The sequence below is a fragment of the Ursus arctos genome, unplaced genomic scaffold, assembly GCF_023065955.2.
Source record: "Ursus arctos isolate Adak ecotype North America unplaced genomic scaffold, UrsArc2.0 scaffold_9, whole genome shotgun sequence".
Classification (NCBI taxonomy): Eukaryota; Metazoa; Chordata; class Mammalia; order Carnivora; family Ursidae; genus Ursus; species Ursus arctos.
Window position 1 is genome coordinate 39,306,610 of NW_026623111.1, and position 24,031 is coordinate 39,330,640.

Consider the following 24,031-nt stretch of genomic DNA (forward strand, 5'->3'; position numbering starts at 1 on the left):
CAGAGCTTTGAGGAATGCTCTCCGAGAGGGCACGCGGAGGTGAGGAGGGGTGTCAGGAAGGAAAAGGAGAAAATGCCAGAGAAGCAGGAGGATACACGGAAGAACACGGCTCCTGACGGCCCAGACTAGAGAGTCAGTCCAAGGAAAGGCTAAATGAGGAGAGTGGCAGGGTAGCTTTTCCTTTTTACAAAAAATATCACTTCTCTTGAAGACTGATTTTTAATTTACAGTTTGGTCTACAAAATGGTTTCTTTTTTTAACATCACTTATGAACAAATATTTAGAGTTGCTCTGAATCCCCCCCAACTTTGTGGTTTCACGATCACCCTCCAGAAAGCTGTGCTGTTCTTTCTGCAGACTGTTCAGCGGTTCTGTCTAAGGGCTTCAATCTGTACTCAAGATGTTACTTGAATTCCTGTTGATTTTCAAGTTCCACATCGCAGTAGAGCAGGTCCTCGTACAGAAAGTCACCTCCCAACAGGCGGCCATGGGTCTGCATTTGAATATAGAAGTTACCATCGTCTTCTTCGGACTGTAACAGATTCCCTCCCGAGCATGTACCCCAGTCCTCCTGCGGCCCCCGCGAACTGGTTTCGTTTGGGCGCTCTTGTGGGATCGGCGGCCGGCTCCGGGCGCTGGTGCCCGCGTAAGCCCCCTCTCCCCGCTCACACCCGAGAGCCGCTTCGTCACTGCGGGATCCTAACAATCGTGTTTGGCTTCTGACCTCTCTGGAGTCAGAGTCCTCGGGAGGGCGTACAGACCCCTCATTCGCATCAGTGTCCGTCGGGTGGGAGTTCATGTTGCCCCCTTCAGAATTTTGTTGTGAGGGTCTGAGGTTCTCACCCGCGGTGACCTTGAGAGGAGTGTCCTTTGGAGCCGTGTTTCTTTCCTGAAGGCAGGGTTCAGATTTATAAATGTCAGAGTCTCTTTCACGACAGTCGCTCCGCTCAGGATCGGAGGGGACGTCGGCAGACCGTGGTGGTGGTGGCGGTGCGACATCCACATTAAAGAATTCCAAGTCTCTGAGCGAGTATTGCCACTCTGCCGCCTCAGACAGGAGAGCCGCGGCGCAACCACAGAGGGCGGCGCCCGGGAGCGCCGCGCTGGCCGGACTGCTGCTGCCCAGTGACCCAGGCGAGCTCAGCGGACCCTCAGCTGTGTCGGTGGTAGAGCCACCTTCCAGAAGAGTCTCCCACAAACCTGAGTCTGGACCGGAAATGAGGGGTTTTTCCAAACAATCCTCCCGGTTCTCACATTTCTCTAGAATCTTCTGGCAGGGGGTGCTGTCCGCAGGATCCTCCGATGATGTCACATTGTCCCTCCGCAGCCCTGAGTCTTCGTCCTCGTCCCTCGGGGGCTCGCTGGCTCTGTGGCTGTCCTCGCCTTGTGCCTCTTCTTCGGTCACGTTTCTTGCATCCTCTGAACTTACTGAACTTAGAGTGAATAAAGACCCTTCGTCGGACTCCGACTCGGAGCTGCTGTCCGGCGCGCGCCGAGGGGCAGGAGGGGCCGGCTTCTGCGCTGGTTCTGCGTTAGCGGGACTGCCGTGCGGGCCACGGCCCCCTCCGGGGGGAAAGAGCTGCGGGGCTGGGCTCAGCTCTCCCGGGTCCCTGAGAGGGACCGCACCGTGGCAGGCGGGAAGCCCGTCCTCAGCTCTGGCCCCCTGCAGCCTGTGCTGCTGTATGTCCCACAAGGTCAGGTAAGTGCCCGCTTGCATTTCCTTGGAAAACTGCGAAGGTAACCGCTCATTCTCTCCAGCCCCCGGTGCTTTCGTGTGCATTTGCATTTTAGAGAGAGAAGCTGCCATTTCTCCTGAGAGCTGTGCGTTTAATTCGCTTGGGTCATTATGAATGGAGCCAGAGACAGTCTGCAGTCTGCCAGCTAGCACAGGGGCGCCTGCTGGATGCGCGCTGGGAGAACCTTCCTGGGCCAGAGTTGCATAATTTCCTTCCTCAAGAACATCTTTCTTGCGGATGTGATCCTGTCCTGCTGGAATTTGTTGGTTACGATCAACATTCAGCTGTCCTCGGAGAGTGGAACGGGCTGCACTGTCACTCAGAAGTACGTAATCCTTCCCAGCTCCCCGCCCTCTGCTGTCCCCATGCGGTCCCCCACTCTGCCGGCTGCCGGGTTCCCTTCTGCCCTCTCCCAAGGGTCCATTGAGGATGACAGCAGCGCGGCTGGCGGGCTCTTGGAGGGGCCAGTCTGTCCTCAGGTGCTGGGTGTTCCCTGCAGCTTCACCGTCACCAGAGAAGCCTGCGTTTGAGTACACGTTATCCGCGTTATCCGCGTTGTCCGAGCTGGGCCTCTTGCGTCCGCATCTCTGGTGCCACAGTCTGTCAAGGAAGGGCCTGGCGAAAGCCCCCAGGCAGAAAGCCACTAAGAATGTGATACAGACGGCCAGGGTGAGGTCCTGGGACACGTTTGTGTTTCTGCCAGCCGCTGGCACATCCCTGGGGCTCCTAGCCCATCTGGGCAGCCGGTGCAGCCTCTTGCTGGCATGGGCACCCGTAGGCCCCTTCCTCTGGAAGGTGCCAGGGTGCTCAGACCGGCCTGCCTGGGGCCTCTCGGCTTGGCCCAGTGGGAGGCTTTTCACAGGCTTCACAGGACCACGAGGGAGGTGGGTCTCCCTGGAAATTCTGCTTCGGAGGGTCCACCAGTATGCCTCCTCGTCCCCTGGAAGCGGGGTGGGGGGAAACAAACAGTGAGTCGACATGGAAATAAGGCTCTGTAGGTCCCCCTCAGTCCTTACCTGGCGATGTCTAAAGTGTGCATTGCATGACGGTAAGCAGTGTTACTGACTGATCAATTGGTTGTAGCCAGTAGTATGTTTCCGGCCCCCTGTGCTTTTACACTTGGCTGTTAGGCTTCAGACTGCTACTCAGAGGCCCTGGAGGCTGTACATTTCTTAGGCTTCTTTCCTGACTGCTGCTCATGGGAGGAAAGCAGACAGACAGGGGGACAGCTACATTGCTTCTCTCTCCTCCAACTCCTCCACCGACGGCACATTTCCAAGATTATTCCATCAGCCACCTGCACACCCTGCCCGTGGCTCTACCTATGTGCATGATATCATTTTCTCACGATGCCCCAGGGCTGGTAAACAAATATTCAGGTTTCTCACTGGTTCCTGACATTCTGCCTTCCATACCCAGAATGCCAGTGGTGGCTTTTACAGAGGAATGAAACGGGGTTGCTGACATTAAGACTTATCTGTGATCGGGGTGCCTGGGTGGCTCAGTTGGTAAGCATATGACTCTTGGTTTCTGCTCAGGTCATGATTTCATGGGTGGGGAAACTGAGCCCCGAGTGGGGCTTCATGCTCAGCGGGGAGTCTGCTTGAAGATTCTCTCCCTCTGCTGCTCTGCCCACTCGCTTTCTCTCTCTCTCTCTCTCTCTCTCTCTCTCAAATAAATAAATAAATAAATCTTAAAAAAAAAAGACTTCTCTGTGTTCTTCATAGATTTCTTCTGAACCTGGTAAGCATGGCCTTGTTTCTACTTTGGTGGCAGTCATAAGTCATGAAAAGAACAGAGTCCAGGACTCATTATGAAAAACCTTACCCACCCACTGCCCCCATATCCAGTTAGGAGTTTGAGATTTAGCCGAGATAGTTAATGGCAAAAAAAGTTTTCTGGAATGTTCAACTCTAGTAACATAGTCTAGCATTTTGGGAGAATGTCAGGGAACAAAGAAAAGTATAGTTTTGAAATATGTGTGTTTTGTGTGTACACACACACACATACACACAGAACACACACACACACACACACACATATATATATATATGAAAATAGGAATATATATATATATATGAAAATAGGATTATACTTTCATAGGGTTAGCACACATTTTATTTTATTTTAATTCCAGTATAATTAACATACAGTGTTACTTTCAGAGGCAAACACTTTAAATCATATTTCACATTTTAAAAGTTCTTTCTTTGATCAATTATTTGTTAAGAATTGGGAAACTAGGGCACCTGGTGGTTCAGTTGGTTAAGCATTTGACTTGAGCTCAGGTCGCGATCTTGGGGTCCTGGGATGGAGCCCTGTCTCAGGCTCCCTGCTCTCAGCAGGGAGTCCGCTTCTGCCCCTCTCTCTGCCCCTCCCCCTGCACGTACTCTCTCTCTCAAATAAATAAATAAATAAATAAATAAAATCTTTTAAAAAAAGAATTGGGATAAGAATGTGACTTTGTGGGGGCTTTCTCTCCCTGTGAAGTTACTGTTTTTGACGAAATCCAATTGTTTCTGAGCTGTCTGAACTGGGTTTCTTTGACCATGTGAAAAAAATCATTCACGAACTGAGGGTAAGAGTTCGGTACCAGTGATTATAGCAGCCTGTGGCTGACTTAATGCCCTCATCAACACTCTCGCTTTCAGGGGGACTGTCGTGATTTCCAATGAGGTTACATTTTTCATGTGCTTTCCCCAGTTCAGCTGGAAACTTTCAGAAAGAAGAGGCACCACTGACTTACCTACAGACTTGCTGCAGATGCCGTTCCAGGTTTTCCTCCAGGATTCAGAAATGACATTTTGGAAGGCTGCCACGCTATAGTCACACTGCCATCGGTTATCAGCCAAGTCCACGTCCAGATGGGGACGTTCCAGAGCAATGACCATCATGGGTAGGATGGTGGTCAGAACATTGCTGCTGAGGTCTACGACCTGTTTGACAAGAAACAAATTTAAGGCAGTCTGTGAAGAAAGACATTGAGAGACAAAATAAATAATAGTTACAGATATTGTTTCCATTGCTATGGAGGCAATACGAATTTAGCTCTGATTTGAGAGTCAGAGAATACTAGGTGTAAATTTCTGCTCTGCCCCTAACAACTCTGTGAGCCTCAGCGAACTGTTCACTTTTTAAGAGCCTCCCTCCTAGGGTTGTTGTAAGGATTAAATGTACGTGAAAGCTTTAACTATGGTGCCTATATTAGATGTCCAGTCTTTTCCCCTTCCGTCTTTCCTATGAGTTGTAAGTTGTACTTTCAGATAAAACCGAGACTCCCGGTTCTTATCAAGGTCTAGAATTAGATATCAGTTCTAGAATTTCTGGAAGCACTGTGATCTTGAAAGTGACCAGAGATACTGGACCATGAGAACACAGAACACAGAAGAATTGTGGTTGACCAGAAGTAGCAAAGAGAGATCTTTTGCATCAACAACTATCTCAAGGGTAGTAGTAGAGTTCCCTGCATCTGGCCACCTGGTATACACAAGATGACTAATTTTCTAGTCTAATCAGAAACGAAGGGGAACCTGGGGAACAAAAAGGCTTCAGTGGCTCTAGAAACACAGAGCAGGATCTGTGGAAGTTGGGTATGGCCGTGACGTGACGCAGCAGGGAAGGCAGTTGGGTGGAGCTCTCGCTACCGTTTGCAGAGTGCTGCTGTGTGCCTGGCATTCTACGGGGTACCTCAGTCTTCCCCTCCCCCTTTTCACAGAGGAGGAAACTGGGCTAGGGCACACGGTACATACCACAAAGGCCCTAGTACCAGGGCCTGGTACAGAGAGGGGGCTCAGTAAATAATGGAGAAAGGAATGAATGAATGGAGTGGCACAGCTGAGATCTGATCCAGCTCCACAGCTGCCTTCCACTCTGCAACACGCTCTCTCGGAGCCTGGGCTCCCACTGCCCGGGAGGGAAGGGCTGGGTGGAGGAGGCCTGTGGCAGGAGGCAGCAGGGTGGGGTCGTGGGGCTTAGGGAGGGGCGGGTGGTAGTTAGAAGAACAGAAAATCGTAAAAGAGAAAATGTAAACCTTGCTGGAAGGAAGAAAAAAAAAAAAAAAAAGAAAAGTGGGCCATGAATGAAAGCCAGAGAGGCTGAATGTTATCCAGGTCAATTGTTTTATAAACATCAGGGAAAAAACAGCATTGGCATCTTGGGTTATATAAATTCTTAAGAAGAGCTGATTCAAACAATCAAACAGCACCATGACCAAGACCGCTACGTGTAGAATCAGAATTCCCCCCGAACGCAGGTAGTGAGGGTGACCTTTCCAGTGCTGAGTAACGACGTAGTCTTGACTCCCAAAGGAAGGCTGTCAAAAACAGGAAGGAGGGGGCTTGGGGGTTAGGGGGAGACTCAGGGGTTAGGGGGAGAAAAAGCCACTTTGCTCGGCCAGGCCTTGCCTGCGATGCACAGCTTTCTTACGTGCCCCTCCTCAGCAACAGAGTGGAATACTCCGATGTGTTTCGGGAAGTTATCTTCCTTTTAGTGCATATCTGCATTTTCTTCATCCCAGCGTCTTATTATATTACAAATCATGGAACTGAAAACAAAACTGGAGCAAGGACAGAAAACTAATAAAATGATTCAGGAGGAATAATTTCTGAGGAAAGATTAAAGCAGAACAGTCTAATTTGCCTAAAGAGAAAGCCATCCACCATCATTTGAGAGGGGTGCACATTATAGAAAGATTGGGAGAGGCAACGAAATCTTGCTGCACAAATCACTGCATCCAAGAAGAATGGGAAAGATGAAGAAAAGGAATGCTAATTTGAAATGTCAGTGAAACTTATTTCGTTCCATCTAAACACGAGGATGAATTCATGCTTTGAAAAATCTATCTGGCTTCGCAAAAGATTTCCACACGGGAAGACATAGCACAGTACAAGTATTAAATATATCTCCCGAAAAAGAAAAAAACCCAACATCTATTTTGATATTCAGCTTTCTGGTACCAAACAGTTCCATCAAGTTCCAAAACCAGTTTTTAGAGTTATTGGCAAACATGTAGAAAGGATAATGGAGAGAGAGAAATTGTATGATTCTGGGCAGTTCAGGTGAAGGGAGAATTAGATGATTTAAAACATTCTTGGAGCTAAATGTTTTATGCTACAAACATTTTTAGTTTGCCTGTAGCTTCTCTTACCTGTGAGCTACTGAACACTTATGAGGCACAGTAAAAATGCATAGGAAGTAAGAACAGACATGGGGCGATAACACACACGAATACACTTATGATCAGTATACAGGATGCTAAATGACGTTAAATGACGTTCCCAGGCAATCCGAGAACCTCTTTGTGGGGAGCTGGGGAGCGCTGCCAAGTTAAGCGGCCTTTCTCCTCTGCTCTGATAAGAACTGTGGCAAAGGTGGTCCCCAGTGGTCCTGCCTCCTGATATTCACGCCCTTGAGGAATCTCCTCCCCTGGAGCGCAGGCAGGGCCTGTGAGTTGGGTCTAAGCAGTTGATTATAGCAGAAGCAACGTGATGTCACTCCCATGATGACACTATGTTAGCTTGTAATGTTTCTCTTGCTAGCAGGTGCTCCTTCAGGCTCTAAAGCAAGCCGCCATGCTGTGAGCTGCCCTACGGAGAGGCCCACGTGGCACAGGACTGAGGTCAGGCTGAGGCTGACAGCCAGTAAGGAGCCAATGAGGAACTGAGCCCTCAGTCCCACAGCCCGCAAGGACCTGCGTGTTGTCAACAACCATGTGGGCCTGGCAGCAGGTCCATCTCCAGCTGGGCCTTCAGGTGGGTCTCCAACCCTGGCCAACACCTTGACTGCAGCCTCTTGAAAATACCCTTAGCAGAGGACCCAGGGCCTTGCCTGGCTCCTGACCCTCCAAATCATGGATAATACGGGTGTGGTTTTAGACTGCTAAATTAGTGGAATTTGTGATATACCTAATCGTGATCATTATCCATTTATTCATTCCTTTGTTCAGCAAGTGTTTTTAAATATGTATTACAAAATAGACATATGCTAAGCACTAGAAAACAAAATAGATTATGATGTATGTCCTCAAAGAGATTATGGCAATACAGGCATTAATAACTAACCATACCTAAAACTAAATAATTTCAGTTGTGATAAACGCAATGAGGAAAAAGCATGGCACGTTATAAGTGTATATAAAAGGGCAACAAATTCAATCTGGAGGCCCCACGAAGGCTTCCTTGAGGATTCAGAAGAGTTAGCTCTCCCAGGCACAGCATCAGCATGGGATACTTTAGCCTTGGTGTGAAGATAGAAACAGTAGTGTAGTGAGCAAGGGAGAGTGGTTTGCAATGAGACCAGAGAGGCAGGCAGGGGCCAGGCCCTTGTTGGGAAAGTGTAGAAGGATTTTTAACAAGAAGTGGTACAATCAGATTTGAATGTTCAGAGAGTGGGGTACTGTGGCCACTTCAGAATTTCCGTATGTAGTCTACATTTAGAAAGAGCTTGCTATATTTCAAGTACTATTCGAAGCACTTTATATGCATTAAGACATTTAATTCTCACAAAATTCATGAGAAAGGAATGAAGTTACCTCCATTTTTCAGATGAGAAAACTGAGGCACAGAGAGACGTGGTGACTTGCCCAACATTGTGTGGCTGCAAAGTGGCAGAGCCAGGGTCTCAACCCAGGCAGCTGAGCCCAGAGCCCACCACCTTACCACTGCTTCACTCTCCTCCCTTCGATAGAGGAGGGACTTGGGGGGCCCTGGCTGACAGGTGGCAGTTGGAAATTTGTCTCCCACCTATACTTGAATAACACTTTTCATAAAACGGGAAAAGCAGCTGTCTACATCGATGCTGTCTAATATGATGGCCCTTAGCCACACGTGCCTTTCAAGCATTGAAATGTGACTTGTCACATTGGGATGTGGCTTTGAAGTCTTAGCATGAAAAACAATGTAAAATATCGCATTAATAACTTGTATATTCGTTATATGGGTAAAAGGTAATATTTGGGTATACTGAGTTAAAAAATATATTACTAAACCAAATTCACCTGCTTATTTTTATTTTCTGAATCTAGTTACTAGAGCGTCTAAAATTGCATATGAGGCTCGCAGTTTGTTTCTGCTTAATGCTGCGGGCCTGTATAAAGAGTGAGGGTCTGTGACAGAGCATGTGGGGGACAGCGGAATCCTTCCCTAAGACCTTGCTAGATGTCCCACTGGAAGCCCCTCGGCCTTTCAAAAGGAGCACTTCGAGGAGATTGGAAATTATCTGGGGAGTGAAGAGTGGGGAGGGTGGAGGAAAGTGCTTAGGGCAGGGCTGAAGCGGCCAAGCTGGGAGCAGCGCTTTGGCTGGGCATGGGGGGGTTGGGGGTGGTCCTCCCCTTCACATCTGTCAGCTCTTCAGTGAGATTAACTGCAAGGTGCCTGAGCTCCAAACTGTGACACAGAGCCCCCACGTTGCGTCCCGTGTTTGCTCAGAACAGGAAGTGGAGTGCGGTCAGTATGGGCTGTTATTATGATCATTTTTATTATTTAGGGCCCCGTTTGGGTTTGGAAGCAACAGTGTCACAGGACTTCAGAGCCCCCTAAGGTCCCAGTTGCCCACAGCTCTTCATGGCCCGGGGTGGCTCAGGGGGGCCTCCTCAAGTGCTGCAGATTACACAAAACCCAGGGGACCTGGACCACCTCGCAGTTAGGGAGGGAGCCTCCGCTATAACCCAGATTGAATTTCCTGCCAACTGGTAAGTGGCAACTTGGAGTTGGGTTTAATTTGATTTAGAAAAATAATGCGCCAATTCTTGCGGCTCAGTATTATGCTCGAGTAAAATTCATGGCCGTTACTGAGGCGTTTGATTTTTGAGGCAAGAGAGAGGCTTTGGCAGTTTTAGCAGTCTTAAAATAATGTTAGAGTTTTTGACTAATAGCCCGTACTCCTGGGTGTGGAGAAACTCTTCCATTGAAATAGTCTTCTAATGTAATTGCCCGGATGTCTGTGTATTTGAAATACTCTAAAAGTCACTTTATAACCTGTAACTTCTTGAGGTCCTTGAAGGCTTCTGGATGAATCCTGAATATTCTGTTGCTCTTTAAGTAGAGGTTCTCCAGCCGCAGGCAGTTGCGCAGGTCAGACGGCCCGATCTGTGCTATCCCATTGAATGACAGATCCAGACTCTGTAATGACTTCAGTTTCCACAGTCCTGTTAAAATGAAACAGCACATTACGATATACATGGGTGATCCTACTGGAGCACTGTTTGTCATGGTGCGACTGTGCAGACACCCTGCGGGGCTGTCTGCGGAGGGCGGGCCCAACGGCCGAGGCTCCGGGGATACTGCGCACGGCCCACCGCCAGGAAGGAAAACGTTCCGTGGCAGGACAGCCTAGAGTAGGATTCTTGGGGGAAAGAGAGCCACATGCAAACAGATACATGTGCTCTGAGCAAGCGCAGGAAAAAGGCCAGGAAGGAGATGAACGAAACGATCAGAGTAGTAACACTCCCGAGTTCTTGTTGGTCCTGTAACATTTCTAGGCATTCGCTTATTTTTCAGAGGTAATAAGTTGTAGCAAGGTTTTATTTTCTGACAAAAGAATCTGATTGGGTTTTGGTCTCTGTCTTTGTATTATTTCACTTGATTCCAGAGAGTAACCAGGAGGTCCATTTGGCACAGAACATAAAAGCTGGGAAGGAGGTGCCAGTCATAGCAGACTTCCAAATCTGATTTCCCGTATAAGGCTCCTAAGGATGCCCTGCATTTTCACATTTCCCTTCTGCTCTGTTCTCACATATAGTCTGTGTCTTTTTTTTTTTTTTTTTTAGATTTTATTTATTTGAGAGAGAGCAAGCAAAAGAGAGAGAGCACGAGCTGGGGGGAGGGTCAGAGGGAGAGGGAGAAACAGACTCCCCAGGGAGCCCGAAGTGGGGCTGGATCCCAGGACCCGGTGATCATGACCCCAGCCCAAGGCAGACACTTAACCCACTGGGCCACCCAGGCGTCCCCCACGTGTGGTTTGTGTCTTGAACCAACTACTACTTAGCAGATCAGGTTGGTTCAATTCCAGAAGGGTTTATTCCTTGTCTGCTGTCTGCAAGGTACTCATTATGAGACCGATGATGCAGAGATGATGACTTAATAGAGATAGCTATACATCGATGTTATCATATGTTCACATCAGCTACACAAATTAAGAGATCATTAGGACAACTCAATCAAAACATCATGAGCCAGGCACTTAGTGCTGAGGACAAATAGAGCATAGCATCTTTGTGTCTGAGTGAGTGATAAGACATACACACAAGAAAAAGTTACTAGTTATACAAGCAGCTACACCCCCACATCATCCTACCATCTTACTATAAAATTAACTGTTGTTTGCCTGTCAGCCTTTCCATCAGATGATTTAGTCCCCTCCGGGAGGAATTCACATCTTTGTTAACTCTTGTAATGCCTGGAATATAATATGTATTCAGTAAGCCAGAGGTCACAGCATTTGACCTGCACATAGATTTAAAAATTATTGCGCTAACAATAAAGATTCAGCACAAAAATTTGCATTTCTAGCTTCTCTTGAAAAAGTAGAAGTTCAACTGGCACAAGTTAATGCTTGGTTAGAGCTGAATGAGGGCTGCCTGCTTCAGCTGGGGCAGGCCCTTACAGAAGATGATGATTTCTTGGTATTCATGCCTCTATCAAAAACAGGAAAACAAAGGACAGGCCAAGAAGCTGCATGTTTAAAAAAAAAATGGGAGAGAACCAAGGCTGATATTGAGCTGGCATAGGCCTGTAAGAAATACTTCCCTATCGGTTTGTAAATAACCACTGCTGGGCCCTCGTGTGCTGCCGCTCGGCCCTAGGTGCCCAGCTGGAAAGCCCAGGCTAACAGGCCAGTTGTTAAGTATTTTGAATATAACCCCTAGAGAAAACATGTTTCTTCATGGAGTGAAGGATATTCCTACATATTTTAATATGCAAACATACAGCTCTGTGAAAAAAAATGCAGCAGAAGGCACCAATATAAAAGAAGCGATAGTTTCCTTAACATTGTCATGGCCCTTGCCTGGCCTGTGTATGGATGTGACCTCATAGTTCCTGTAATATCTCGTTGCTTAATTGAATGGAACTCAGACCCCTGGAGTGCAATGGAGGGAAGAAATCATTTTAAAACTCCTGTTTAATTGTATAGTCTTTATGCTCTAAGCACTTCACAAACATCTCCTTTTAACCCTCACAAAGCCTTGGGCGTTGTTACCATCTTGTAAATGACAAAACCTTGGTGCAGTGAAGAACTTGCCCCATGTCATAGTAGGTGGAGCTGTGGAACTGGAATGGAAACTCAGATCTCTTAACCATTACTGTCTAGCCAAGAAGATTTCATACAAAAAACCCCACAAAAAAACAAAAACAGTAAACATGTATTGTAGGACTTATTATACACACACACACACACACACACACACACACATATATATGTATATAAAGTATATGACAATGCTAGCCAGGAGAAGAGAGGTGGAAGAATATTGTTGTAAGTTTCTTGAGTTACAGGCAAGTAGTATAACACCATGTAAAACAGACTATGATATTGGGATGTATATTGGAAATCCCAAAGCAACCACTAAAACGATACAACAGCAAAGAATTATGGCTAGTAAGCCTACAAAGGAGATAAAGAGGATAAATTTTAAAGATACACAATTAATGCAAAAATGGTAGAAAAAGATAAAAGGGTGAACAAAGAATAGAAGGAACAAATAGAAAAAATATCAAGATGATAGATAGAAATAATAGTCTAAAAACACCAAATAAGAGGCAAAGATTCCAAGTTTGGATAAAAATTCAAGAGTCAGCTATATAATTCCTACAAGAAACCCACTTTAAATATAGAAATGAGTAGGATACATGTAAGAGGATGGAAAAAATAGTCTTTTCTACAAATGGTGTTGGAATAATTGCATATATTTAAAACTTCAACATGTTATTCATGCCGTGTACAAAAAATTAACTCAAACTATTTTAAAACTATCATAAACCTAAATGTAAAACCTAAATTTAAACCTAAATATAAATAGATCATAAACATAAAATATCAAATGTAAAAAAGTAAAGTTATAAAACTTCTAGAAGAAAACATAGGAGAAAAATCTTTGTGACTTTGGATTAGGAAAAGAGTTCTTAGATATGACACTAAAACACAATTTCTAAACTAACAGAGTGATTAACTATACTTCACAAAAATTTAAAATTCTGCTCTTTGAAAGACATTGTTAAAATTAAAAAAAATACTCAAGCCACAGACAGGGAGAAAATATTTACACATCACATATCTGTGAAAAGTCTTGTATCCGGAAGAAATAAAGAACATCAAAACTCAATAATTTAAAAAAATTAGAAATTGGCCAAAGATTTATATACATCATCAAGACATACAGATGGCAAATAAGCACACAGAAAGATATTCAATATCATTAGTCATTAGGGAAATCCAAATTAAAACCACAATGCTATACCACTATGCATCTATTAGTATGGCTAAAATTAAAAAGATGGCCTATACCCAGTATGGGTAAGGATGTAGGAAAACTGAAATTCTTACACAATGCTGGTGGGAATTTAAAGTGATACAACCACTGCATACAACACTGGCCATTTCTTCAAAAGTTAAACATCTACTTGACATACAACTCAGCCATCCTACACCCAGGTTATTTACTCAAGAGAAAAGAAAGCATATATCACCCCAAAGACGTTGTTTCATTATTCTTTTAATGTTGATAGGAACAGTAGCGATGATCCCTCTTTCATCTCTGATACTGGCAATTTGTGTCTTCTTATTTTTTTTCTTGGTTACTTTGGCTAGAGGATTATCAATTTTATTGTTTTTTTTCGAAGAAACACATTCTGGTTTTGTTGATTTTATCTATTGTTTTTCCTCTTTTAAATTTCAGCAATTTCTATTATTCCTTTTCTTCTGCTTGCTTCAGGCTTACATTGCTCTTAACTTCTTTTAATTTCCCAAGGTGGAAACTTCTGTTATCGATTTTCGACTTTTCTTCCAGTGGTTGACTTTAATGCTATACATTTCCCTCTAACCACTGCTTTTGCCATATCCTACAAATTTTGATAAATTGAATTTTCATTTTCACTTAACTTAAACTATTTTCAGATTCCTTCAGACTTCTTCTGCGACACATGGATTATCTAGAAATATGTTGTTCAATTTCCAGAGATTTGAGGGGTTTGCAGCAGCTTTCCGTTGCTGATTTCCAGTTTAATTCCATTGTAATCTGAGAACATACTTTGCATGATTTCTGTTTGTTATTCAAGTTTGTTAAGATGTGTTTTATGGCCCAGAATGTGGTCTGTCTTGGTAAATGTTTCATTTAAGCTTGAAAAAAATATGTATTCTACTGTTGTTGTAGGGAGTATCCCACACGTGCCAATTAGATCAAGTTGATTGATAGTGATATTCAAGTCAACGACATCCTTATTGACTACTGCCTGCTTAATCTATCAATTGTCAGGGGAGTGCTGGAAGTTTCCAACTACAGTGGATTTTTCTTTTTTTTTTTTAATTAAAAAAAATTTTTTTTTAAGATTTTATTTATTTATTTGACAGAGAGAGACAGCCAGGGAGAGAGGGAACACAAGCAGAGGGGAGTGGGAGAGGAAGAAGCAAGCTCCCAGCGGAGGAGCCTGATGTGGGGCTCAATCTCAGGACTCTGGGATCACGCCCTGAGCCGAAGGCAGCCGCTTAAGGACTGAGCCAACCAGGCGCCCCCTACAGTGGATTTTTCTAATTCTCTTTTTAGTTGTCAGTTTTTCCTCACATATTTTGACACTCTGTTGTTAGGCGCATTCACATTTGAAATTATTATCTTCAGGAAGTGGCCCCTTTATCCCCTTTATATCATGCTTTATTTATCCCTGATAGTTTCCTCTTTCTAAAGTCTCCTTTGTCTGAAATTAATATAGTCACTCCACTTTTCTTTTGACTAGTGTTTATCTAATGGTTTATCTTTCTTTCTTTCTTTTCTTTTTTTTTTTTTTAAGATTTTATTTATTTATTTGACAGAGAGAGTGGGAGCACAAGCAGGGGGAGCAGCAGAGGGAGAGGGAGAAGCAGGCTCTCAGCTGTGCGGGAGTCTAATGCAGGGCTCGATCCCAGGACCCCAGGATCATGATCTGAGCCGAAGGCAGACCCTTAACCGACTGAGCCACCCAGGCGCCCCTAATGGTTTATCTTTCTCCATCCCTTTAGCTAGCAGCTTTATTTATAATAGCCAAAAAAGACAGCCTAAGTGTCCACTAACAGATAAACACATATCCATACAATGAATTCTGGCAATGAAAAGGAATGGACTTTTAATACATACAACACCATGGATGAATCTCAGAATAATTAGGCAGAATGCAAGGAGCTGTACCAAAAATGAAAGTACACATCATAGGATTGCATGAATATAAAATTATGGAAAATACAAACAAATCTATAGTGTCAGAAAGGAGATCAGTGGATCTCCTCCTTACTTGAACAGAAGGGAGAGGGTGGGTGGGAAAGATAGATTATAAGGGGGATGAGGAACTTTTGGGGGTGCAGATAGTTCATTAGCTTTTTTTTTTTTTTTTTAAGATTTTATTTATTCATTTGACAGAGATAGAGACAGCCAGCGAGAGAGGGAACACAAGCAGGGGGAGTGGGAGAGGAAGAAGCAGGCTCCTAGCGGAGGAGCCTGATGTGGGGCTGGATCCCATAACGCCGGGACCACACCCTGAGCCGACGGCAGACGCTTAACCGCTGTGCCACCCAGGTGCCCCAGATAGTTCATTATCTTGATAGTGGTGATGGTCTCATGGGTCAGTGTGGTTCAGTGAGTCAAAGGACAGATCAAAGAGTGCTCAGAAGACAGAGGAGCAGAGACCTCCAACAATGTAGAGACAAAAGTCTGAGCAGTAACAACAAGATTGTTGATGGGTACTCTGAATTTCATGTGAACTCTGAACCTTTGCAGAAAGAGGATGGAAATCACCTACAGTTACCCATTGTACCTCAGATCACAGAAGTGACCATCATAGCCGACTGGGATGGGGAACAGAATTAGAGACTCAGGATTATCAAAAGGCACTAGAGGGGAACTGACATTTTTGAGCACCTGTTATGTACCAGATGCTGTGAGAAATGTTTCACATGTAGCATCACTGTGTGTGTGAAAGTTTTTACAAATACTATCTCTAACCCTCATATCCTCCCTGTATGGGCCATTATCCTCAGTTAAAAATAAGAACCAGGCAGCTTTTTATAGTTTAAGTGTCTTGTTTAAGGTCAATTAACAGGTAAATAGGATAACACAAGAAGTATAAGAGAATAGAAGAAGAGTATAAGAGTAAATAAGGATGGGACCAGAACATCCTAAGCATGGGGGTGGGGGTAGGGACTTTTTGAAGGCAGAGAGTAACAAGGATACCCCCTTATTTGACTCCCTTCATAATATCAAGCTAAGATCCCCAAGAGGAAGGTAAACTTCTGCAGATGAGAAGACTGTTAAGTTCAGTTACACCTCCTACATGAAAAATTTCCATCTACTTCCAATTTTAGAGAATTAAGGTCTAATTGTCTCAAGAGAACTGGTGGGGTCCTATAAATGACATTGTTTAGGGTCTCCCAGGATGGAGTTGGGAAGTTTGAGTGAAGTCTTCTACAATACTTGGCCGTGTTTCAGTGGGGGAATGTGTTCTTTTAAAAATTTTGTATCGTGAATCAACGTTGAGGGGGTATGCAGCTGAACAAAAGAAGTTGGGAGGGGCATTCACGGCTAGGGCATGGACATCAGAGGGTAGATTCCATGTTTCAAGAGAGGGGAGTTGAACATTGGGAGGAAAATATGGAGGCACTTTTGTGGAGAAGGAATTATTTATTGAACTGCTTTCTGATGATCACATAAACCAGGGGAGGCAGGAATCTGATTAGCTTTTGCATTTAAGTGGCCAGAGGTGTTTTATTATTTCCAAGAAATTGTCTCAGTGTCTATTAGAAGAAAGGCCATAGAGGGTACGCCCCAGACACTAAATTGCCTTAGGAATGTTCCTTTGGACTATGAACTTCTTCAGTGCTGTCCTAAAAGTGATAATCTGATAACATAAAACAATGATATTCAGGAGGCTACAGCTTCAAGTTCAAAGAGTGTTAAGAATTGGAAGAGTCTGGAATGGTCCTAGACAAGATATTTGATTCATAAGGTCAGCCCTTAAGGTGGTCAATTTTATACAGGTGAGGCGAAGACCTTGCCCTCTTAGCTTACTGACGTACATTCATGTTGTCATTTTAGAACCTGACCTGGTTTGGAGAACACAGGTTATTGGTATTTCCTTAATCCAGTAGCAATCAGGAAGAAATCTAAAATAAATAGAATATAACATACTTTTGTTTTTTACCGAACATTGGTTATTTTTGTTTCTTCCACCAGTTTCACAAGTCCGGTATTATTTCATCTCATTTGTAACACATTTATCTCTTGGGTTCTGTAATTTAGTATGTTAAATGTCAGGCATCAAATCTGGTCTGTCAGCCTCATTGGAGTCCCAGTAAGATGCTGGTCCTTCTACATTTCCAGGTACACTATGGGCACTCCAAAAATACTGTTTGACGAAGGTGGGATAGTTTAACTGGAGATGGATCCCATTTGTTTTAAATATTTTAAAACTGATTTTTCTCTTATTAACGCTGTACTCCAGAGATCTGAGAGAAAGGTGGAGTCATCAGTAAGCTTAATTCATAGCTAGCTAACTGTTTGTAAATTGCATTGGCTGGCGCCTCCTCTGGGTGTTTTGCCACCCTGGAGCGTGTTGGTGACATCACAGCTGACTGACGATATGGGATCAGTTGACTCTGGGTTAGTCAGTGTAATCTTTTACTCTTACAAAGATGGGCTTTCGTGAGTGAAAGCAACTTTTCATTGCTTCTATAAGCTGTCGCCATTTGAAGACATGGGACATGATTTATAAGAGTACACGTGTTATAAGGCCAGTTGCTTGATTGCTACTTTGTGAGAATCTCTGATTTATTATTATTTTAGATGAGTGCAAGCACTTATGTAAATAGGTAGACACAAATGATTCTCTGCTCATGAATTATAGTGGGCCAGGAGTTCCATCTACTGCAATAGTTATTTAACATTTTAAAAAGATAACTTGAGATTTAGACAAAACTGAATTTATAATTTGTTTCTAAATAGACTGCTATTCTCAATGTGTGCCAAGAGAGTAAAAATAACTAATATTTGCAAAGTACTTTACAAGCATACGAAGTACTTTTCACATATTTTAATAGCTACCATTTATTATGCCAAATGCCACGTTACATTAGGTTCTTGAAATACATTTTTCCTTTAATCCTCACAACATTTCTATGAGTAAATATTACGTTATCAAGATGTTACCTTTTTAAGAAATTTTTTAAAGTAAACTCTGTCCCCAAAGTGGGGCTCAAACTCACAACCCCCAGATCCAGAACAGCACGCTCTACTGACTGAGCCAGCCAGGCGCCCCCAGATGCCACCTTTAAACAGGCTGAGTACAAAGGAATCAAAGAACAAAGGGAAAGTCAGAAATAGAATGGTACTCCAGGCAGCCTCTCCCCTTTACCAGCTTTTTCCCTCCGAAATGGGATTTCAAAGTCAGAGTGACTGAGCCCCGGTCGCAGAATCATAGAATGGCAAAGGGATGTTACAGGGGGCTCGAATGAAATGAGTGATGATTAGAGGAAAATAACTCAAATCACAAAATGCTATGGATAAAAGAACTCTGAATTATATCCAATTAGATTCAGGGCTTACATTGGCCTTCCATCATCGACTGGTTTCATTCATCTCTCTATGGTTTCATCTGCTAGAGTTCTAATAGAATTTCAGATACATGATTTGCTCGTTTCACTTTTTCTTCTCCTTTGTAAGTTTAACATTGTTCCTGATATTTTGGGGAGGCAGAAGTTCAACTCAGAAAAGAAAGGTGGGGTTGGATGTGCATTTTATAGCGGTGTTTGGTCCTTAAATGGACATCCCCTTTGACCCCCAGTTAGCTCTGGGGAATTCATCTGTCTTAAGGAGACATGTTCAGTGGTGGGATAATATTTTGACATATTAATCTTAAAACTCTATGTCTCTCCTTCCATTTCTCCCCGTTCAACCGGAAAGTAGGCTCTGCGTTAATTACCGCAAGGGAGGCACAGTACAAGGCGGAAAACAGAGGAGTCTGCAAGTCTTTCTGGCTTTTGTTTTCCAAAGGCCTAAAGCTTTGGAGGAAAGGAATTTCTAGATCTAGACAGAGGGTTTTGAAGAAACAAAAAAATGGGAAGAATTTTCTCCAAACTGAAAAAACTGAAAAGAAATATTCTCCGGCTGGCTGGGGTAAGGGACACACACACACACACACACACACGCACACACACACACACTTTGATGTCTTGTTAGGGTATACGGTTCCAGAGCTGTGGTATGAATTTGGGGAAAAGCAGAAGAAAGCCCATGAAAGACTAATGTTAAGTGCAAGTATCTCTGCACCCCAACCCCAACTGATCCTACTAGAATGGGGGCTCAGAATCAGAAATTATGTTGAGTTAGAGACAATAGAAGGTTATATCTCTAGTACACTTGAATTTATGGGTTGAAATTCACATCTACCATACTAGTTAAAAAATGTATCATATGGATACATGTAGCTATAATGATGATCATTATATAGAGTTATATAGAGTTATAGCAAACAAAATGGCAATAGTCTAAATGTTTGATTAACCCAGTTATATGTCTATATAAAAGCTATTCAACTATTTAAAATATTATTTATGAGATTGCTTAATTATATAAAGATGTTCAAAATATACTGTGATATGAAAATACAAATTATGAAATATCACGGAAAGTATGATCCAGTTTTGAAAGAAAAATATGTACATAGGCATGAGGAATAAACTTCAAGAATATATACATTGATCCTTGAACAACACAGGGTTGAGGGGTGCTGATCCCCCACGTGGTAAAAAATTTAGGAAAACTTTAGGTTCCCCAAAACTTAACTACCAAAAGCCTACTGTTGACTGGAAGCCTTACCCATAGCAGAAAGTCAATGAACAAATACGTTGTATGTTATATGTATTATATACTGTATTCCTACAACAAAATAAGCTAGAGAAAAGATGTTATTAAGAAACTCATAAGGAAGAGAAAATATATTTACAGTGCTCTACGGTATTTATGAAAAGAAATCCATATATAAGTAGACATGTACCGCGGTCAACTGTAGTACATGAGGGACTTCAGTTTTTTGCTTTAAATTTTTAAAAATTACTAATGTTCTACAAATAACAGGTTTAAAAAAATAAGAATAATACAATAAAAAATTATAAAAGAAGATGCAACTAGTTTATACTTTACACTGAAAATCCTGCTCATTGCTTTTATGGAAAAGCTTAGGGAGAGAAGACTCCTCCCCTTCTCACACAATTCTGTTGATTTGATGACTGGGATAGTCATTCCTTCACCTGGTAGGATATGTCAAAATGATGCTTAAAACAAAACCAAAAGCTGGAGAAAAAGCCAAATGATAAAAATATGAAAAGAAAGAATGGAAAAGAAGAAAAACTAAATATGCATAATTTGGGATGGAGGAAAAAAAGACAATATTCTTACATTTTCTTTTTTAGCAGACTGTCTTATGTAAAGTAAGTACTTAGCAAATAGTGACCTAAACTAAAAACAAACAAGGAAAGGAAATTGTCTAGCACTCCTGAATATTAAAAAAGGCAAAGGAAGTGTTGTGGATTATGAATCTATTTTCTTAATAAAATATTGGTGATTAGTTAAGGAGCTCCGACATGTAGATTACTGAAGAGATGAGAATTTGTTGAACAACAGGATATGTAGAGTATCCTGTTAGAAACCAGGATAAAGAGTTCTGATTTTGATTTGATAACAAGAAAGTTTACATATTGATGCTGCAACACTAGCGTATCTCTAGTCTACGTTTGGAGGACAACTCGACAAGCAGATGCAAAATGTATTCTAAGGAAGCAAAAATTATAAATATGGCAACATACTTAATTTGAATTGTGCTACACATTGAAAGTACACGAACTAATTAGTTCTTAGTGCTTTCTATATTTAGTAACAAATATATGATAATCAAAGTAGGTAATCGGACATCATGCATTATTATTTAGCACTTAAATACTTCCTAGTGTCTCTCGACAAATCTATATTACATTAATGTAAGTTATAGTAATGGGAGATTAAATTGCATTGGCTATGAATGCCATATATTGTTAACTTGAAAGTCCACTAAGAAACTCATTTATTTGTCCTGATAAAATTGCTTTACTTTCAGCGACTTCCTCAAAACTGAAAACAAACATGGAATTCTTCCGGGCATAAAACATCTCATTGTTTCTTGGTCTAGTCCGTGTGTTAAAATTGTACTTACCCTTGGGAATGTCAGCGAGCTTGTTTCTTTGAAGAATCAACACCTTTAGAAATGGAAGCCCGCGCCTCAAGCTGCTTCTGCGGCGTTCGCCCCACGAGGACTTAGCACTGGGTAGATCCAGTGAGATGGAGCAGATGGAATTGTTGCTGAGGTTTAGTACTTGCAAAGCGTGGAAGTGTGCAAGAGGGCTTAAGGTGATGTTCGAAATGCGATGGTTGCTGAGGTCCAGATGTTTTATATTCCAGTCTTCTTTTTGCACGTGAGACTTTAATAGGTCCCTAAGGAAACTGGCGCCTGGATCCGCGGTGGCTGCTGACTGTGGTACGTCCACACGGGCATCGTGCTTTCCAGGAAAAGAACAGTTTGTCAGAAGATACCCATTCCATTGGCACCCAGAATTGAATAAAATCCTGCCTTTTCTGGATGGGTTTGTCATTGTTCCAGTAAAATAAAGACCTATTAGCATTGTTAGGACTCGGAAATGTAGGTTTTCCATAATGCCTAGAGAAAGAAAAATGGACTTATTCAAAATAACGTATGTGAAAATTAACAGCAAATAAGCAGAAAATTCAAATTTCAATTTAAGATTTAAGAAAATTATCTTGCCTTGATTGTCAGTTTAAGTGCGTGTTTGATTTCTTAGAAGTTGGGGCATTAAAATGTAGCTGAAAATGGTAAAGCTATGGGGCGTCTGGGTGGCTCAGTCGGTTGTGTCTGCCTTCGGCTCAGGTCCTGATCCCAGCCGGGAGTCTGCTTCTCCCTCTCCCTCTGCCCGCCACCCCACACGTGCTCTCTCTTTCTCTCTCTCTCAGACAAAGTCTTTTAAAAAGTGGCAAAGCTATAGTATACAGTTACACTTATGTTACATTTTAAAGAAATAACTCCCCTGATTTTTCAGAAAATACATATTCACTTGGGCCTCACCTCTGTGTCTGTTGTTCCGGGAACACTCACCATGCAGTCTGCTTCGGAGGGAAACCTACCAAGATTAAAGATGTAAGTTTTCTTGCTGGTCATTAGTACTGAGCAAAGTCTATTATGCTTATCTACAACCGGTAATCAGCTACGCGGTTTATTATGTGAGTGACAAGCCATCCAGTTACACTAAACCGTGAACTATGTGAAGGGAAAGTTCAACTCACACAGGAGACTCTTGATTTTTTAAAATTAAATTAAATTTACATTTTTTTGTGACTTTAAATTTTGAAATTATTGAGATATATACAACATACACAAACTGGGTTATAAAAGGATGCTCTGCATCAGCCCCATGAAGATGTAATAAGATACATAAACATCAAGTATCTTTTCATCAAAGATTGAGAAGCAATTAAAAATTTTTAAATAATTATCTACAATGGCTAAATGTATACACATAAAATTTAAAAGAAAGTGGATACTAAACTCCCCAAAAGACTGTAAGCTCCCAGAAGGGCCATGTTTTCCAAATATCTATATATCTATAGATACATATAGACAGAGGGAGAGAGAGAGTTCCAGTCACAAGAGACTCTTGCTTGTTTTTAATGACTAGAACCATATATGTGTGTGTGTATATATATATATGTATATATACACACATATACATGTAATAAAATACATATATAATTCCTCCCCCTCCTCCCCATGTTTTCTATTTTCAATAGTCTGCAGTCTGTCCCAGGGCTATGCTGTTTGGATGACTAAATGCATGGAGTGAATGAAATTTAACATGCAACTTTTAAACTGTGGTTTTATACAAGGTCAATACTCCACATTTTGCAGGGCACCTAAATCCAGGTACACATGGCCATGAACAGTAAAGGTGCCCTACAGCATGGAGGAGTGATTTGTTTTTAAAGCGTGCCTCTTACCAAATACCAAAAGTTGAATGAATTAATTTGTCCAGCCAGAAAGATATTTGTTTCTGTATTCAAAGCTGCAATCATTATAAATACAACTGTATACCAAGTTAATGTAACAATGTGACAACCAAAAAATATAGTCATTCACAGGGACGTTACTTTGCAGTATTGAAGAGAAACATATGATTGGAAAATACTTACGGGGGCAGAAGTTAAAGATTTTCATTGACCTTGCTCTTTTTAAGTTGAAGAGATTATTTGAGTTCAAAAAGCTAGATAAGGATAATTTTACATCTTAAAATGAAAGACACCGATTTGTAAAGAAAAATTATGTATACTACATAGAGACTTTTATTTATGAGGTAAAGAACCCCTGAAAACTTTCTAAGGGAATTGGAAACAAGTAAAATGTCAGTCTTTAAATGGACACGTTCAAGCCTAAGTATGAGGAAGCAGTTAGAGGTGTGTGTGTCAGAGAGTGGGAGACATAGGGAGAAGGAAACAAAGGACAACGGAAACCAAGAGGCCATTCTTATATAAAAGAGAAGTTAAAACAATTAGAAGAACGCAGAAGAAAGTATGTTTGGTAAGATGTAGGAAGAACACAACAACAGTAACAGTTTCTAAGGCATACCTTATGGTCCTTAAGTGGTCAAACGGGTCTCTGTCTGGATCTAGCCAGGTGGGGATTTAGACCTGAGCCTTTGAGGCTCCACCCATCCACGCGTGGAGCCTGCCTGGCCCTGGCAAACCTTCGCCCTTTCGTCTTCCAGGCTCTGGCCTCTTGCCACAGTGACAGTGTGCACATTCCCCTGGGACACGGAGGGAGGAGCCACTAGAGAGAGACAGTCTGCAATGCACAGAGGGTAGGTCTATCCGAACAGGAACTGTACAGCTTGGAGCTATGAGCTCCAGGATTCCAGAGAGATTACATAAACACTAATGTATTTAAGTATTATCAAGCTATAGTTCAATCCATCATGTTTGTATGATTAAGTAGAAACCTGCCAGAATTTTAACCATTAAAAAATCAACA

General features: G+C 42.5%; 1 protein-coding gene across 3 annotated transcripts; it reads right to left on the reverse strand.

The window, feature by feature from the left end:
* Positions 1-203: 203 nt before the first annotated feature.
* Positions 204-23,871, reverse strand: LRRC66 (leucine rich repeat containing 66). 3 transcript variants are annotated; one of them, XM_048211875.2, is made up of 6 exons: positions 23,630-23,871; positions 22,076-22,130; positions 21,152-21,494; positions 9,710-9,879; positions 4,483-4,672; positions 204-2,676 (listed from the first exon to the last, which is right to left on the reverse strand). In XM_048211875.2, exons 2-6 carry the CDS (start codon positions 22,106-22,108, stop codon positions 404-406), a joined length of 3,009 nt encoding a protein of 1,002 aa, XP_048067832.1. In that variant the 5' UTR covers positions 22,109-22,130; positions 23,630-23,871; the 3' UTR covers positions 204-403. The 3 variants fall into 3 exon arrangements, with proteins under 3 accessions (XP_048067832.1, XP_026364657.2, XP_048067831.1); XM_026508872.4 differs by having other exon boundaries at positions 21,152-21,652; XM_048211874.2 differs by lacking the exon at positions 23,630-23,871 and having other exon boundaries at positions 22,076-22,356.
* Positions 23,872-24,031: the final 160 nt, after the last annotated feature.

Bases quoted from the DNA above. Each gene is read 5' to 3' on its own strand.
- LRRC66 (XM_026508872.4), bottom strand. From the start codon at position 21,647: ATGGAAAACCTACATTTCCGAGTCCTAACAATGCTAATAGGTCTTTAT. The intron at 9,880-21,151 runs GTAAGTACAATT...TCATTTTAACAG, and splicing joins GCTCGCTGACATTCCCAAGG to GACTGTGGAAACTGAAGTCA. The intron at 2,677-4,482 runs GTAAGTCAGTGG...CCCCGCTTCCAG, and splicing joins CATCTGCAGCAAGTCTGTAG to GGGACGAGGAGGCATACTGG.